Genomic DNA, 16,791 nt, shown 5'->3' with positions numbered 1-16,791 from the left:
AGAAACCAGCTGTGAGCCTGGGACCAGGCAGGGGGGATAAAGAGTCACCTTCAGATGGATGTGTGGTTTCAGAGAGAAGCCAGTTGTGAGCCTGGGACCAGGCACGGTGGATAAAGAGTTACCTTCAGATGGATGTGTGGTTTCAGAGAGAAGCCAGCTGTGAGCCTGGGACCAGGCAGGGGGGATAAAGACTCACCTTCAGATGGATGTGTGGTTTCAGAGAGAAGCCAGCTGTCAGCCTGGGACCTGGCAGGTGGGATAAAGAGTCACCTTCAGATGGATGTGTGGTTTCAGAGAGAAACCAGCTGTGAGCCTGGGACCAGACACGGTGGATAAAGTGTCACCTTCAGATGGATGTGTGGTTTCAGAGAGAAGCCAGCTGTGAGCCTGGGACCAGACACGGTGGATAAAGTGTCACCTTCAGATGGATGTGTGGTTTCAGAGAGAAGCCAGCTGTGAGCCTGGGACCAGACACGGTGGATAAAGAGTCACCTTCAGATGGATTTGTGGTTTCAGAGGGAAACCAGCTGTGAGCCTGGGACCAGACACGGTGGATAAAGAGTCACCTTCAGATGGATGTGTGGTTTCAGAGAGAAACCAGCTGTGAGCCTGGGACCAGACACGGTGGATAAAGACTCACCTTCAGATGGATGTGTGGTTTCAGAGGGAAACCAGCTGTGAGCCTGGGACCAGGCAGGGGGGGATAAAGACTCACCTTCAGATGGATGTGTGGTTTCAGAGGGAAACCAGCTGTGAGCCTGGGACCAGACACGGTGGATAAAGAGTCACCTTCAGATGGATGTGTGGTTTCAGAGAGAAGCCAGCTGTCAGCCTGGGACCAGACACGGTGGATAAAGAGTCACCTTCAGATGGATGTGTGGTTTCAGAGAGAAACCAGCTGTCAGCCTGGGACCAGGCAGGGGGGATAAAGACTCACCTTCAGATGGATGTGTGGTTTCAGAGGGAAGCCAGCTGTCAGCCTGGGACCAGACACGGTGGATAAAGCGTCACCTTCAGATGGATGTGTGGTTTCAGAGAGAAGCCAGCTGTCAGCCTGGGACCAGACACGGTGGATGGCATCCTTTTCCCACACAGCAATTTGAAGAAATCCAGTGATAAATGGACTGTTTTTGAAGTTATTGTTTTAGTATATTTATTTATTGTATAATATTTAAGGCTTTTTAAAGGGATTTGAGTTGTTAGTGTGCCGCATTTCATTGTGATTTAAAATCTATTCTTGATTCATAGCGTTGTTTCTTTTTTAGCCTAATGAATTAATGCAGGAAAAGAGCAATAATAGCCTACTGTCTGGAGTCATAAAAACAATTGGGCAAAATAAATTATTTTGTTGGGTAACGGATTGACTCTCGGAACTCATTAAGAGGCTGTTTCTATCATCAATATAATCATTCATTCAGAAGTTTAAACCCATAGGTTTTTAGGCCTGCAGTACATTTAAATTAGATTTACCAGGTACATTTTTCATTAGGTTATAATAATCCATGCCTTCTGAGAATGTTATGACGTCCCAAAAAAGTTATGGGGGAAGTTAGAAATTATTACAATGGAAACTAACTTTAAATCTGTCTGCATATTTCAAGACATGGTATATAAGGGTGCAGTGAGATACCCTATGGGTTATAGGTAATACTTTTCTCATTAATCATCTTGAAAAAATGTATTCTTAAACTTAAAATCAACAAACGTCAGCCTTTTAAATGCTTTATTATCCAAATGTTGAAAGTGTGTGTGGGCGACATAGAGAAACAAAATGGTGCGGTTTGAGGCCATGTGGTGGAGAGTGATGAGGGCGCTGGAGATGGTGTGAGCAGGTGGGTCTGGGCAGGTGTGATGTAAAGAAACTTCCTCTCACTGTCAACTGCTTTTATTTTCAGCAAACTTAACATGTGTAAATATTTGTATGAACATAAATTTCAACAACTGAGACATAAACTGAATAAGTTCCACAGACATGTGATTAATAGAAATGGATTAATGTGTCACTGAACGAAGGGGGGGGGGTCAAAATCAAAAGTAAACAGTTAGTATCTGGTGTGGCTGCCAGCTGCATTAACTACTGCAGTGCATCTCCTCCTCATGGACTGCACTAGATTTGCCAGTTCTTGCTGTGAGATGTTACCCCACTCTTCCACCAAGGCACCTGCAAGTTCCCGGACATTTCTGTGGGGAATGGCCCTAGCCCTCACCCGCCGATCCAACAGGTCCCAGAGGTGCTCAATGGGATTGAGAGCTGGGCTCTTCGCTGGCCATGGCAGGACACTGACATTCCTGTCTTGCAGGAAATCACGCACAGAACGAGCAGTATGGCTGGTGGCATTGCCATGCTGGAGGGTCATGTCAGGATGAGCCTGCAGGAAGGTTACCACATGAGGGAGGAGGAGGTCTTCCCGTTAACCCATAGTGTTGAGGTTGCCTGCAATGACAACAAGCTCAGTCCGATGAGGCTGTTACATACAACCCCAGACCATGACGGACCCTCCACCTCCAAATTGATCCCGCTCCAGAGTACAGGCCTCGGTGTAATGCTCATTCCTTCGACAATAAACGCAAATCCGACCATCAGCCCTGGTGAGACAACTAGAGGTCGACCGATTAATCGGAATGGCCTATTTCAAGTTTTCATAACAATCGGAAATTAGTCATTTCGGACGCTGATTTTGCCAATAAAAAATTAATTAAAATATTTTTTTATTTTTACGCCTTTTATTTAATCTTTATTTAACTAGGCAAGTCAGTTAAGAACACATTCTTATTTTCAATTACGGCCTAGGAACGGTGGGTTAACCTGTCCCCCCCACAACAGCCAGTGAAAGTGCAGGGCACCAAGTTCAAAACAACAAAAATGTCATAATTACATTTTCATGCATACAAGTATTTTACACCATTTTAAAGATAAAATTCTTGTTAATCCAGCCACAGTGTCTGATTTCAAAAAGTATTTACAGTGAAAGCACCACAAACAATTATGTTAGGTCACCACCAAGCCACAGAAAAACACAGCCATTTTTCCAGCCAAAGAGAGGAGTCACAAAAAGCAGAAATAGAGATAAAATTAATCACTAACCTTTGATGATCATCAGCTGACACTCATAGGATATCATGTTACACAATACATGTATGTTTTGTTTGCTAAAGTTCATATTTATATCAAACAAATCGGAGTTTACATTGGCGCGTTACGTTCAGTAGTTCTAAAACATGCGGTGATTGTGCAGAGAGCCTCATCAATTTACAGAAATACTCATAATAAACATTGATAAAGATACGACTATTATACATGGAACTTTAGATAAACTTCTCCTTAATGCAACCGCTGTGTCAGATTTTTTTAAAACTTTACGGAGAAAGCAAACCATGCAATAATCTGAGTACAGCCTTTAGACAACAAAGCAGCCAAAAAGATACCCGCCATATTGGGTCGTCAACATTACTCAGAAATAGCATTTTAAATATTCACTTACCTTTGATTATCTTCATCAGAATGCACTCCCAGGAATCCCAGTCCCACCATAAATGTTTGATTTGTTTGATAATGTCCATCAGTTATGTCCAAATATCTTCTTTTGTTAGGGCGTTTGGAAAACAAATCCAAAAGCGCGTTCAAGTCGCGTCGGACGAAAAGTTCAAAAAGTTCCGTTACAGCCTGTAGGATGTTTTAACATAAAACTTCCTTAATGTTCCAACCGGACAATTCCTTTGTCTGTACAAATGAAGTGGAACGTAGCTGCCTTTCGCGTGAGCGTGCCAGACCCGAGGCTGTGGCACTCTGCCAGACCACTCACTCAAAGAGCCCTTATGAGCCCCTACTTTAGAGTAGAATCCTCAAACAGGTTCTAAATACTGTTGACATCTAGTGGAAGCCTTTGGAAGTGAAACATAACTAATATCACCCTGTATCTTCAATGGGGGCTGAGTTGAAAAACTACAAACCTCATATTTCCCACTTCCTGGTTGGATCTTTTCTCAGGTTTTTGCCTTCCATATGAGATCTGTTATACTTACATACATCATTCAAACAGTTTTAGAAACTTCAGAGTATTTTCTATCCAATAATAATATGCATATATTAGCATTTGGGACAGAGTAGGAGGCAGTTCACTCTGGGCACGCTATTCCAAAAGTGAAAATGCAGCCCCCTATCCCAAAAAGGTTAACTGCCTTGTTCAGGGGCAGAACGACAGATTTTTACCTTGTCAGCTCAGGGATCCAATCTTGCAACCTTACGGTTAACTAGTCCAACGCTCTCACCACCTGCCTCACGAGGAGCCCGCCTGTTAAGCGAATGCAGTAAGAAGCCAAGGTAAGTTGCTAGCTAGCATTAAACTTAATCAATCATAATCACTAGTTATAACTACACATCGTTGATGATCTTACTAGTTTATCTAGCGTGTCCTGCGTTGCATATAGTCGATGCAGTGCGCATTCGCAAAAAAGGACTGTCGTTGCTCCAACGTGTACCTAACCATAAACACCAATGCCTTTCTTAAAATCAATACACAGAAGTATATATTTTTAAACCTGCATATTTAGCTACAAGAAATCCAGGTTAGCAGGCAATATTAACCAGGTGAAATTGTCACTTCTCAGGGTATATGCAACAGTTTGGGCCGCCTGGCTCATTGCAAACTAATTTGCCAGAATTTTCCAGAATTAGAATTCAGAATTATGACATAACATTGAAGGTTGTGCAATGTAACAGGAATATTTAGACTGATGGATGCCACCCGTTAGATAAAAACTGGAACGGTTACGTATTTCACTGAAAGAATAAACGTCTTGTTTTCGAGATGATAGTTTCCGGATTTGACCATATTAATGACCTAAGGCTCGCATTTCTGTGTGTTATGTTATAATTAAGTCTGATTTGATAGAGCAGTCTGACTGCGCGATGGTAGGCACCAGCAGGCTCATAAGCATTCATTCAAACAGCACTTTCATGTGTTTTGCCAGCAGCACTGCTGTTTATGACTTCAAGCCTATCAACTCCCGAGATTAGGCTGGTGTAACGATGTGAAATGGCTAGCTAGTTAGCGCGCTAATAGCGTTTCAAACGTCACTCGCTCTGAGACTTGGAGTAGTTGTTCCCCTTGCTCTGCATGGGTAACGCTGCTTCGAGGGTTGCTGTTGTCGTTGTGTTCCTGGTTCGAGCCCAGGTAGGAGCGAGGAGAGGTATGGAAGCTGTACTGTTACACTGGCAATACTAAAGTGCCTATAAGAACATCCTATAGTCAAAGGTATATGAAATACAAATGGTATAGAGAGAAATAGTCCTATAATTCCTATAATAACTACAACCTAAACACGCCCTGTTAAGAACTCTTTTTATTTATTTAAATATTTTTTATATATATTGACTTTCAATATTAAAATAAAGGTCTACACTTGTTGTATTCGGCACATGTGACAAATAAAGTTGGATTTAATTTGTATCCCGGACAAAAAATGTATTACTTTAGTGCCTTGTGGCAAACAGGATAGATGTTTTGAAATATTTAATATTGAAGACTCATGTTAAAAGGAACCACCAGCTTTCATATGTTCTCATGTCCTGAGCAAGGAACTTAAACGTTAGCTTTCTTACATGGCACATATTGCAGTTTTACTTTCTTCTCCAACACTTTGTTTTTGCATTATTTAAACCAAATTGAACATGTTTCATTATTTATTTGAGGCTAAATTGATTTTATTGATGTATTATATTAAGTTAAAATAAGTGTTTATTCAGTATTGTTGTAATTGTAATTATTACAAATAAATGAAAAAAAAATAGTCAGATTTAATCGGCATCGGCTTTATTTGTCCTCAAATAATCGGTATTGGTATCGGCGTTGAAAAATCATAATCGGTCGACCTCTGGACAAAATCCTGACTCGTCAGTGAAGAGCACTTTTTGCCAGTCCTGTCTGGTCCAGCGACGGTGGCTTTGTGCTCATAGGCAAAGTTGTTGCCGGCCATGTCTGATGAGGACCTGCCTTACAACAGGCCTACAAGCCCTCAGTCCAGCCTCTCTCAGCCTATTGCGGACAGTCTGAGCACTGATGGAGGGATTGTGCGTTCCTGGTGTAACTCGGGCAGCTGTTGTTGCCATCCTGTACCTGTCCTGCAGGTGTGATGTTTGGATGTACCGATCCCATGCAGATGTTACACGTGGTCCGCCACTGCGAGGACGATCAGCTGTCCGTCCTGTCTCCCTGTAGCGTTGTCTTAGGCATCTCACAGTACGGACATTACAATTTATTGCCCTGGCCACATTTTCAGTCCTCATGCCTCCTTGCAGCATGCCTAAGTCACTTTCACGCAGATGAGCAGGGACCCTGGGCATCTTTCTTTTGGTGTTTTTCAGAGTCAGTAGAAAGGCCTCTTTATTGTCGTAAGTTTTAATAACTGTGACTTTAATTGCCTGTTAGTTTCTTAACGACCGTTCCATAGGTGCATGTTCATTAATTGTTTATGGTTGAACAAGCATGAAGAAACCATGTTTAAACCATTTACAGTGAAGTTATTTAGATTTTTTACTAATTATCTTTGAAAGACATGGTCCTGAAAAAGGGACGTTTCTTTTTTTTGCTGAGTTTAGTTGTCATATCCATATGTGTTTTGTGTTGTCTAAAATATCAAATAAAATCTGAAATAATTTAATAAGTAAAAATGACAAGCCTGCAACGCATCTGATTATTCATAATGAATAGGATTTATTTGATGTAGTTTACGTGCTTCATTGTAACCGCAATCTCACAAATTATTGAACACACACATGAGCAGATTAACTTGGTCAAAACATGTATTTATTAAAGACTATCAGAAAGAATGTTATTTTGATCAAAAGCATCAAATGAGTGAGTCACTCAGCTGTATGCTGACATATATGGCTTTATGCTGCGAAATAACCTCCTAAATATGCCAAGCTTAAATTAATATATTCAATTGCCTAAATAAACTAGTACATTTCATAAATTCATGAAATATCTCAGGTCTTGAAAATATGGGCCACCATTTTCTCCTCGCTGGACTCTCATTAAGTTTCTTCTTCACATCAGCAAAGAAGGACTCAGAAACTCACTTTATATAGAGGGGCTATCCCTCTTTCACACTGTGGTAAATAATGCCCTTTTTCTATTTAGAATTATATCTGTTTTTAGAGGGAGAGAAATCAAAATCCCACTGCCTATTTTTAGAAAATTGTCAGTCTACATGTCAAGTGTAATTGCGCAATTGTATTTACCCATGTTCTCTCTCAACTTCGGGACCACCTGCCAGGTCATTTTTTGTTGTTACCTGATACAGGACTCGAGTGCCAAAGAAGAGAGACTCTGACTTAAACATTCACACCTCTATTAATTTACGAAAAGATCATCAATTTGTGCCACAGTTTAGACTACCGATAGATCAGCATTCAAACTCCCCCTTGTGATAGATAGTGTGGTGCAATGATGCAAGTTACCACAATCTGACACAAATGGTCATAGGCTCTAAACCTTTGAGGAACTACTGTATATACCTCTTTTCCTTCACTTCTTTCTCATTCTTCCTCTTTCTCTTCGTCTCTGTTAACTTCTATCCCTCTGTCTCTTTTTCTCTCTAAAGGTTTGTTTTCTTTGTCTTCCAGAGAGCTCACTGCGCCATCTGCACAGACCGTATCTGGGGTCTGGGGAGACAGGGTTACAAATGCATCAACTGCAAATTGCTGGTCCACAAGAAGTGTCACAAACTGGTCACCGTGGAGTGTGGCCGACAGATGATACAGGTGAGGAACAGGGAGCGGTTAGTGCCGTCTCTTATACTTAGTGCCCAGAGTTTTACCTTGGTCTTTTCATGTGACCTGTCCCGGAAAACTCTGGGCCCTACACATATTGTATTTTCATTAAGAAAGGACTGAGACACTATTTCTCAACGTGTCCTCTTACACTCTCTCGCTCTTCATCTCGCTCTCTTTCTAGGAACCTATCATGGGGCCTGATAGAGGGGCCTCCATCACTCCATTAGACCAATCAGAACAGCCAGGTAAGACATACGCACACACACACACACACACACACACACTTCCTTTTTAAGGAAAGCTAGCCCTGGTGGGTTAAGATTGTTTATGATGATCTATCAGACATTTTGACGCAATGAATTGTTTCTTTAGACCTTGTCCCTAGACCTGAGTCACTAAGCTGGATCCAGTAAGACTAAGACAACCTTAAGTCCTGTCAGGTGCTCTACTGGTGGCTGACTGAATTAGAAAGTTTAAAGGAGAAGTTTACCCAAAAACGCAGAAACTCCCAATTGATTCCATAGCTTGAAACTAGTTCAGTGGAGTTTGCCATCTCCCCCTCTCTCTCCCTGTACTAAAACGGCTGCAAAAAACAGATCACGTGACTAGAAATTCCACTGTTTTCACTGTAAATATGTAAATACTACTGCCGCCAACTTTGCATAGCTGCATGTGGACAGAAAGGATCTTTAAAGATTACTGCTCTTGCTACTGTATTTCCATGGACTGGATCTGGCACAGTGCCAAAATACAAAGGCTTGTTTAAGAAAAGACGGCCACAAAACCAGCGTGCCGAGGTATGTAACCTAGCCAGATTCTTGACATTCGAGGTGTTCTTATTATGTTATTACCATGGCACCATATCATGTAGACATATAGGCCTAGGTGCTCTACAGATTAGCACAGCGGTTCCCATACTAGGGGACGAGACCCCGTGTGGGGTTGCCTGATATGAAAATGGGATCGCGGGAGAATTTCCAAAATCCAGAGGAGATATAAAAAAGATATACAAAAAAATGTGTATTATAATATCGTCTTTGTATCTCAAAATCATTAATGTGGTTAACCTCACTAGGGTACGTGCAGTCTCTAGCGTCCCACCTGGCCAACATCCAGTGAAATTGCAGAGCGCCAAATTCAAAAACACAAATACTCATTATAAAAATTCATAAAACATAGAAGTGTTATACATTGGTTTAAAGATGAACTTCTTGTTAATCCAACCACGTTGTCAGATTTCAAAAAGGCTTTACGGCGAAACCATGCGATTATCTGAGAACAGCACCCAGCAGACAAATCATTACAAAATGTCTTAACCAAGATGGCATAGCAGTCAGACATCCTTTGTCCTCGTCGTGTGCCATATATATATATATATATATATACACCTTTCTTCGCATATCTTTTATATATTTTCTTTTCAAACTTCAAAACACTCTCCTGCAACCTGCCTCACATATTAAAAAAAAAAAAAAAAAAAAATGTAAAAGTATTATTTACCTCAAATCTGAAATCCCCAATAGAAGCTAACTAGAAGCTAGCCAGTTTACTGGTTAATATTAGTATTCAGCTAACCACGGTTTGTGGTTGAAATCCTCGGATTTGAAATCCTCGGATTTCAACCGCAAGCTCTGGACATATACACCTGGATCTCGCAGCTAGCTAGCTGCTATCCGTGTGACTATTGGATTACATCAGAAACAAACATCTCCAATCCAAAGTTAAATCTAGAATTGGCTTCCTATTTCGCAACAAAGCATCCTTCACTCATGCTGCCAAACATACCCTTGTAAAACTGACCATCCTACCGATCCTCGACTTCGGCGATGTCATTTACAAAATAGCCTCCAAATACCCTACTCAATAAATTGGATGCAGTCTATCACAGTGCAATCCGTTTTGTTACCAAAGCCCCATATACTAGCCACCACTGCGACCTGTACGCTCTCGTTGGCTGGCCCTCGCTTCATACTCGTCGCCAAACCCACTGGCTCCAGGTCATCTACAAGACCCTGCTAGTTAAAGTCCCCCCTTATCTCAGCTCCCTGGTCACCATAGCAGCACCCACCTGTAGCTCCAGCAGGTATATCTCTCTGGTCACCCCCAAAACCAATTCTTCCTTTTGCCGCCTTTCCTTCCTGTTCTCTGCTGCCAATGACTGGAACGAACTACAAAAATCTCAAACTGGAAACACTCATCTCCCACACTAGCTTTAAGCACCAGCTGTCAGAGCAGCTCACAGATTACTGCACCTGTACATAGCCCATCTATAATTTAGCCCAAACAACTACCTCTCCCCCTACTGTATTTATTTATTTAGCTCCTTTGCACCCCATTATTTCTATCTCTACCTTGCACATTCTTCCACTGCAAATCTACCATTCCACTGTTTTACTTGCTAAATCAAATCAAATTTTATTTGTCACATACACATGGTTAGCAGATGTTAATGCGAGTGTAGCGAAATGCTTGTGCTTCTAGTTCCGACAGTGCAGTAATAACCAACAAGTAATCTAACTAACAATTCCAAAACTACTGTCTTATACACAGTGTAAGGGGATAAAGAATATGTACATAAGGATATATGAATGAGTGATGGTACAGAGCAGCATAGGCAAGATACAGTAGATACATATGAGATGAGTATGTAAACAAAGTGGCATAGTTAAAGTGGCTAGTGATACATGCATTACATAAGGATGCAGTCGATGATATAGAGTACAGTGTATACGTATGCATATGAGATGAATAATGTAGGGTAAGTAACATTATATAAGGTAGCATTGTTTAAAGTTTCTAGTGATATATTTACATCATTTCCCATCAATTCCCATTATTAAAGTGGCTGGAGTTGAGTCAGTGTGTTGGCAGCAGCCACTCAATGTTAGTGGTGGCTGTTTAACAGTCTGATGGCCTTGAGATAGAAGCTGTTTTTCAGTCTCTCGGTCCCAGCTTTGATGCACCTGTACTGACCTCGCCTTCTGGATGATAGCGGGGTGAACAGGCAGTGGCTCGGGTGGTTGATGTCCTTGATGATCTTTATGGCCTTCCTGTAACATCGGGTGGTGTAGGTGTCCTGGAGGGCAGGTAGTTTGCCCCCGGTGATGCGTTGTGCAGACCTCACTACCCTCTGGAGAGCCTTACGGTTGAGGGCGGAGCAGTTGCCGTACCAGGCGGTGATACAGCCCGCCAGGATGCTCTCGATTGTGCATCTGTAGAAGTTTGTGAGTGCTTTTGGTGACAAGCCGAATTTCTTCAGCCTCCTGAGGTTGAAGAGGCGCTGCTGCGCCTTCACGATGCTGTCTGAGTGGACCAATTCAGTTTGTCTGTGATGTGTATGCCGAGGAACTTAAAACATGCTACCCTCTCCACTACTGTTCCATCGATGTGGATGGGGGGGGTGTTCCCTCTGCTGTTTCCTGAAGTCCACAATCATCTCCTTAGTTTTGTTGACGTTGAGTGTGAGGTTATTTTCCTGACACCACACTCCGAGGGCCCTCACCTCCTCCCTGTAGGCCGTCTCGTCGTTGTTGGTAATCAAGCCTACCACTGTTGTGTCGTCCGCAAACTTGATGATTGAGTTGGAGGCGTGCGTGGCCACGCAGTCGTGGGTGAACAGGGAGTACAGGAGAGGGCTCAGAAAGCACCCTTGTGGGGCCCCAGTGTTGAGGATCAGCGGGGAGGAGATGTTGTTGCCTACCCTCACCACCTGGGGGCGGCCCGTCAGGAAGTCCAGTACCCAGTTGCACAGGGCGGGGTCGAGACCCAGGGTCTCGAGCTTGATGACGAGCTTGGAGGGTACTATGGTGTTGAATGCCGAGCTGTAGTCGATGAACAGCATTCTCACATAGGTATTCCTCTTGTCCAGATGGGTTAGGGCAGTGTGCAGTGTGGTTGAGATTGCATCGTCTGTGGACCTATTTGGGCGGTAAGCAAATTGGAGTGGGTCAAGGGTGTCAGGTAGGGTGGAGGTGCTATGGTCCTTGACTAGTCTCTCAAAGCACTTCATGATGACGGAAGTGAGTGCTACGGGCGGTAGTCGTTTAGCTCAGTTACCTTAGCTTTCTTGGGAACAGGAACAATGGTGGCCCTCTTGAAGCATGTGGGAACAGCAGACTGGTATAGGGATTGATTGAATATGTCCGTAATCACACCGGCCAGCTGGTCTGCGCATGCTCTGAGGGCGCGGCTGGGGATGCCGTCTGGGCCTGCAGCCTTGCGAGGGTTAACACGTATTTACTTCACCACCATGGCCTTTAAAAAAAATGTTTTTACCTCATCTCACCTCATTTGCTCACATTGTATATCGACTTATTTTTCTGCTGTATTATTAACTGTATGTTAGTTTTACTCCATGTGTAACTCTGTTGTATGTGTCGAACTGCTTTGCTTTATCTTGGCCAGGTCGCAATTGTAAATGAGAACTTGTTCTCAATTTGCCTACCTGGTTAAATAAAGGTGAAATTAAATAAATAAAACCGTAACCAACCAAGTAGAGGAGTAACAAAAGTCAGAAATAGAGAAAATGAATCACTTACCTTTTGATCTTCATATGGTTGCACTCACAAGGCTCCCAGTTACTCAATAAATGTTTGTTTTGTTTGATAAAGTTCCTCTTTATATCCAAAAACCTCAGTTTTGTTAGCGTGTTTTGTTCAGTAATCCACTGTCTCAAACAACATCCGGTGAAATTGCAGAGCGTTAAACTCAACAAAAAAGAAATTCTCATAATAAACATAAATAAAAGATACAAGTGTTATACATCAGTTTAAAGATTAACTTCTTGTTAATCCAACCACTGTATCAGATTTCAAAAAGGCATTACGGCGAAATCATACCATGCGATTATCTGAGAACAGCGCCTAGCAGACAAATCATTACAAACAGTAACCAGCCAAGTAGAGGAGTAACAAAAGTCAGAAATAGTGCTAAAATTAATCACTTACCTTTGATCTTCATATGGTTGCACTCACAAGACTCCCATTTACTCAATAAATGTTTGTTTTGTTTGATAAAGTCCATGTTTATATCCAAAAACCTCGGTTTTTGTTTTCGCGTTTTGTTCAGCAATCCACAGGCTTAAACGCAGTCACTACAGGCAGACGAAAAATCTAAATAGTATCCGTAAAGTTTGTGGAAACATGTCAAACGATGTTTAGAATCAATCCTCGGGTTGTTTTTAGTCATAATAATCAATAATATTTCAATCGGACAATAACGTCGTCAATATAAAAGGTAAACAAAGGCGCACTCTCGGTCGCACGCATGAAAAAGTTCTGGGACACTGTAGGGTCCACTCATTCAGAGTGGTCTAACTCTCATTTTTCAGAATACAAGCTTGAAACAATTTCTAAAGACTGTTGACATCTAGTGGAAGCCACAGGAAGTGCAATTTGAGTCCTAAGTCAATGGGTACTGTAATGGCATTCAATAAAAAACTACAAACATAAATAAAATCCCACTTCCGGTATGGATTTTTCTCAGGTTTTGGCCTGCCAAATCAGTTCTGTTATACTCACAGAAATTATTTTAACAGTTTTGGAAACTAGTAGAGTGTTGTCTATTCAAATCTACCAATTATATGCATATCCTAGCTTCTGGGCCTGAGTAGCAGGCAGTTTACTTATGGGCACGCTTTTCATCCGGAAGTGAAAATTGTGCCCCCTACCCTAGTGAAGTTCACCTTAAAAATCAAAATTATTCAAATCTAAAAGATACAATTCAACCAGAGTGCACTATTCGGTGAGTGGCTAGGCCCGCTACAATAAGAAACAACACACTATTGCAGAGACTTTGATCATTATTACCGGCCGCAATTGATATGGTGAAAACAATGTGTAGGAAAGCAGGCGCACAGAAACTCACATCAATACCTTTGTCAAACAACACTGTTAAACAAATCATTCTTGCTATTGCTAGCAAACAAGCGGAAGCTTATGCTCTCTCTAAATGGACTTTAGTTGTGAGGGCATGCATTGAATTTAGTTTACTATACATTTCGGGGGGGATGCCATTCACGAGGATATTTGTAGTTAATATTTAGTTGTTTACTTTGTATAATTAATCTGTTACGCTGTCTTCTCTGCTGAAGGAAAAAAAAAAAACGAATAAGGGAATAACATGCAGTTTGTACGTAGGATTCCTCCGAGAGCACATGCACAGTTTTTACCCATCTCCGTTGCTGTGGCAGTTGGCTACATAAAATAATCCAAATGTTTTTGGTGTAAAAGTACACATTTCCTGACACAAAACCGATAGTACATTTGACAGCAATAGCTCTGTCAGTAAAACAACAAATGTGTCCACATTTTGCGGATTTGTGAATCATGAATTCACTGGCAACAGAGCAGAAAAGGCCTGCACTGTCACGAGTAGAGGTCACCCGATTAATCAGAATGGCCGATTTAATTAGGGCCGATTTTCTAATTTTCATAACAATCGGAAATTGGTATTTTTGGTTGCCGATTTGTCGTCCCCCCCCAAAAATGTATACCTTTATTTAACTAGGCAAGTGAGTTAACCTCTAGCGTCGAGCAATCCCGTATCCGGGAGCGTAATCATAGCCTCAAGCTCATTACCATAACGCAACGTTTCCTATTCATGAAAATCGCAAATGAAATGAAATAAATATATTGAAACACAAGCTTAGCCTTTTGTTAACAACACTGTCATCTCAGATTTTCAAAATATGCTTTTCAACCAAAGCTACACAAGCATTTGTGTAAGAGTATTGATAGCCTAGCATAGCATTAAGCTTAGCATTCAGCAGGCAACATTTTCACAAAAACAAGAAAAGCATTAAAATAAAATAATTTATCTTTGAAGAACTTTGGATGTTTTCAATGACGAGACTCTTAGTTAGATAGCAAATGTTCATTTTTTCCAAAAAGATTATTTGTGTAGACGAAATATCTCCGTTTTGTTAATCACATTTGGCTAAGAAAAATACCGGAAAATGCAGTCACTTACAACGCCTAACTTTTTTCCAAATTAGCTCCATAATATCGACAGAAACATGGCAAACGTTGTTTAGAATCAATCCTCAAGGTGTTTTTCACATATCTATTCGATAATCTATCAGTGGTGGCAGTTGGCTTGTCATCAGAAGCAAACTGAAAAATACTGCAGCTGGAGATTGCGCAATAATTGCAATGGAGGACGCCAAGCGACCACCTGGTAGATGTAGTCTCTTATGGTCAATCTTCCAATGATATGCCTAGAAATACGTCACAATGCTGCAGACACCTTGGGGAAAACGTAAGCTGACTCCTAGCTCCTCCACAGCCATATAAGGAGTCATTGCCATGAGGCGGTTTCAAAAAATGCGGCACTTCCTGATTGGATTTTTATCTGGGTTTTTTCTGTAACATCAGTTCTGTGGCACTCACAGACAATATCTTTGCAGTTTTGGAAACGTCAGTGTTTTCTTTCCAAAGCTGTCAATTATATGCATAGTCGAACATCTTTTCGTGACATATCTTGTTTAAAACGGGAACGTTTTTCATCCAAAAATTAAAATAGCGCCCCCTATATCCAAGAAGTTAAGAACACATTCTTATTTTCAATGACTGCCTAGGAACGGTGGGTTAACTGCCTTGTTCAGGGGCAGAACGACAGATTTTCACCTTGTCAGCTCGGGGGATCCAAACTTGCAACCTTAACTCGTCCAACGCAATAACGACCTGCCTCTCTCTCGTTGCACTCCACAAGGAGACTGCAGTAAGCCAAGGTAAGTTGCTAGCTAGTTTTTTATAAGATATCAATCATAAACACTAGTTAACTACACATGGTTGATGATATTACTAGATATTATCTAGCTTGTCCTGCGTTGCATGTAATCTGACTGAGCATACAAGTATCTACGTATCTGAGCGGTGATAGGCAGAAGCAGGCGCGTAAACATTCATTCAAACTGCACTTTCGTGCGTTTTGCCAGCAGCTCTTCGTTGTGCGTCAAGCATTGCGCTGTTTATGACTTCAAGCCTATCAACTCCCGAGATGAGGCTGGTGTAACCGAAGTGAAATGGCTAGCTATTAGCGCGCCCTAATAGCGTTTCAAACGTCACTAGCTCTGAGCCTTCTAGTAGTTGTTCCCCTTGCTCTGCATGGGTAACGCTGCTTCGATGGTGGCTGTTGTCGTTGCGTTGCTGGTTCGGGAGGAGCGAGGAGAGGGGCGGAAGCTATACTGTTACACTGGCAATACTAAAGTACCTATAAGAACATCCAATAGTCAAAGGTTAATGAAATACAAATGGTATAGAGGGAAATAGTCCTATAATAATAACTATAACCTAAAACTTCTTACCTGGGAATATTGAAGACCCATGTTTAAAGGAACCACCAGCTTTCATATGTTCTCATGTTCTGAGCAAGGAACTGTATTGTTAGCTTTCTCGCATATTGCAGTTTTACTTTCTTCTCCAACACTTTGTTTTTGCATTATTTAAACCAAATTGAACATGTTTCATTATTTATTTGAGGCTAAATTGATTTTATTGATGTATTATATTAAGTTAAAATAAGTGTTCATTCAGTATTGTTGTAATTGTCATTATTACAAATACCGTTTTATTTATTTTTAAAATCGGGCGATTTAATCGGTATCGGCTTTTTTGGTCCTCCAATAATCGGTATCGGCGTTGAAAAATCATTATCGGTCGACCTCTAGTCACGAGTCACGTGACCCATTTATACATCTGTTTCAGTACAGCACTACAGAGGGGGAGAGGGCAACCTCCACTGGACTAGTGTCAATGTATGGAATCACTTGGGAGTTTCTGGAATTTGGGTAAACTTCTCCTTTAACATTCACACTATTAACCATTCTGTATCCCCCTCTCAGACCTGCCAATCTGCATGCATTTTGCGTACCATGCACGCAATTTGAGGTCGAATGTTTCTAGTTGGAGGGCTGCATGAGACCTGCAGGTCCCAACAGAGATCATTGCAGTCTAGATTATTTGGAAACAGTAGTCTTTCTGCCCTGTATGTGTTAGACCTACCTCTTGTATTAA

General features: G+C 41.5%; 1 protein-coding gene across 1 annotated transcript in view; it reads left to right on the top strand.

The window, feature by feature from the left end:
• Positions 1-16,791, top strand: part of LOC112226575 (protein kinase C, iota) — a 69,201-nt gene that overhangs the window by 38,872 nt on the left and 13,538 nt on the right. The window contains exons 6-7 of the mRNA XM_024390981.2: positions 7,628-7,765; positions 7,959-8,022. Coding sequence (XP_024246749.2) covers positions 7,628-7,765; positions 7,959-8,022 — 202 coding nt within the window. The remainder of the gene's footprint in view (positions 1-7,627; positions 7,766-7,958; positions 8,023-16,791) is intronic.

The sequence above is a fragment of the Oncorhynchus tshawytscha genome, linkage group LG28, assembly GCF_018296145.1.
Source record: "Oncorhynchus tshawytscha isolate Ot180627B linkage group LG28, Otsh_v2.0, whole genome shotgun sequence".
In the NCBI taxonomy this organism is placed as follows: domain Eukaryota; kingdom Metazoa; phylum Chordata; class Actinopteri; order Salmoniformes; family Salmonidae; genus Oncorhynchus; species Oncorhynchus tshawytscha.
Note: the sequence above shows the minus strand (reverse complement) of the source record. Positions and strands in the feature narration are given on the sequence as shown.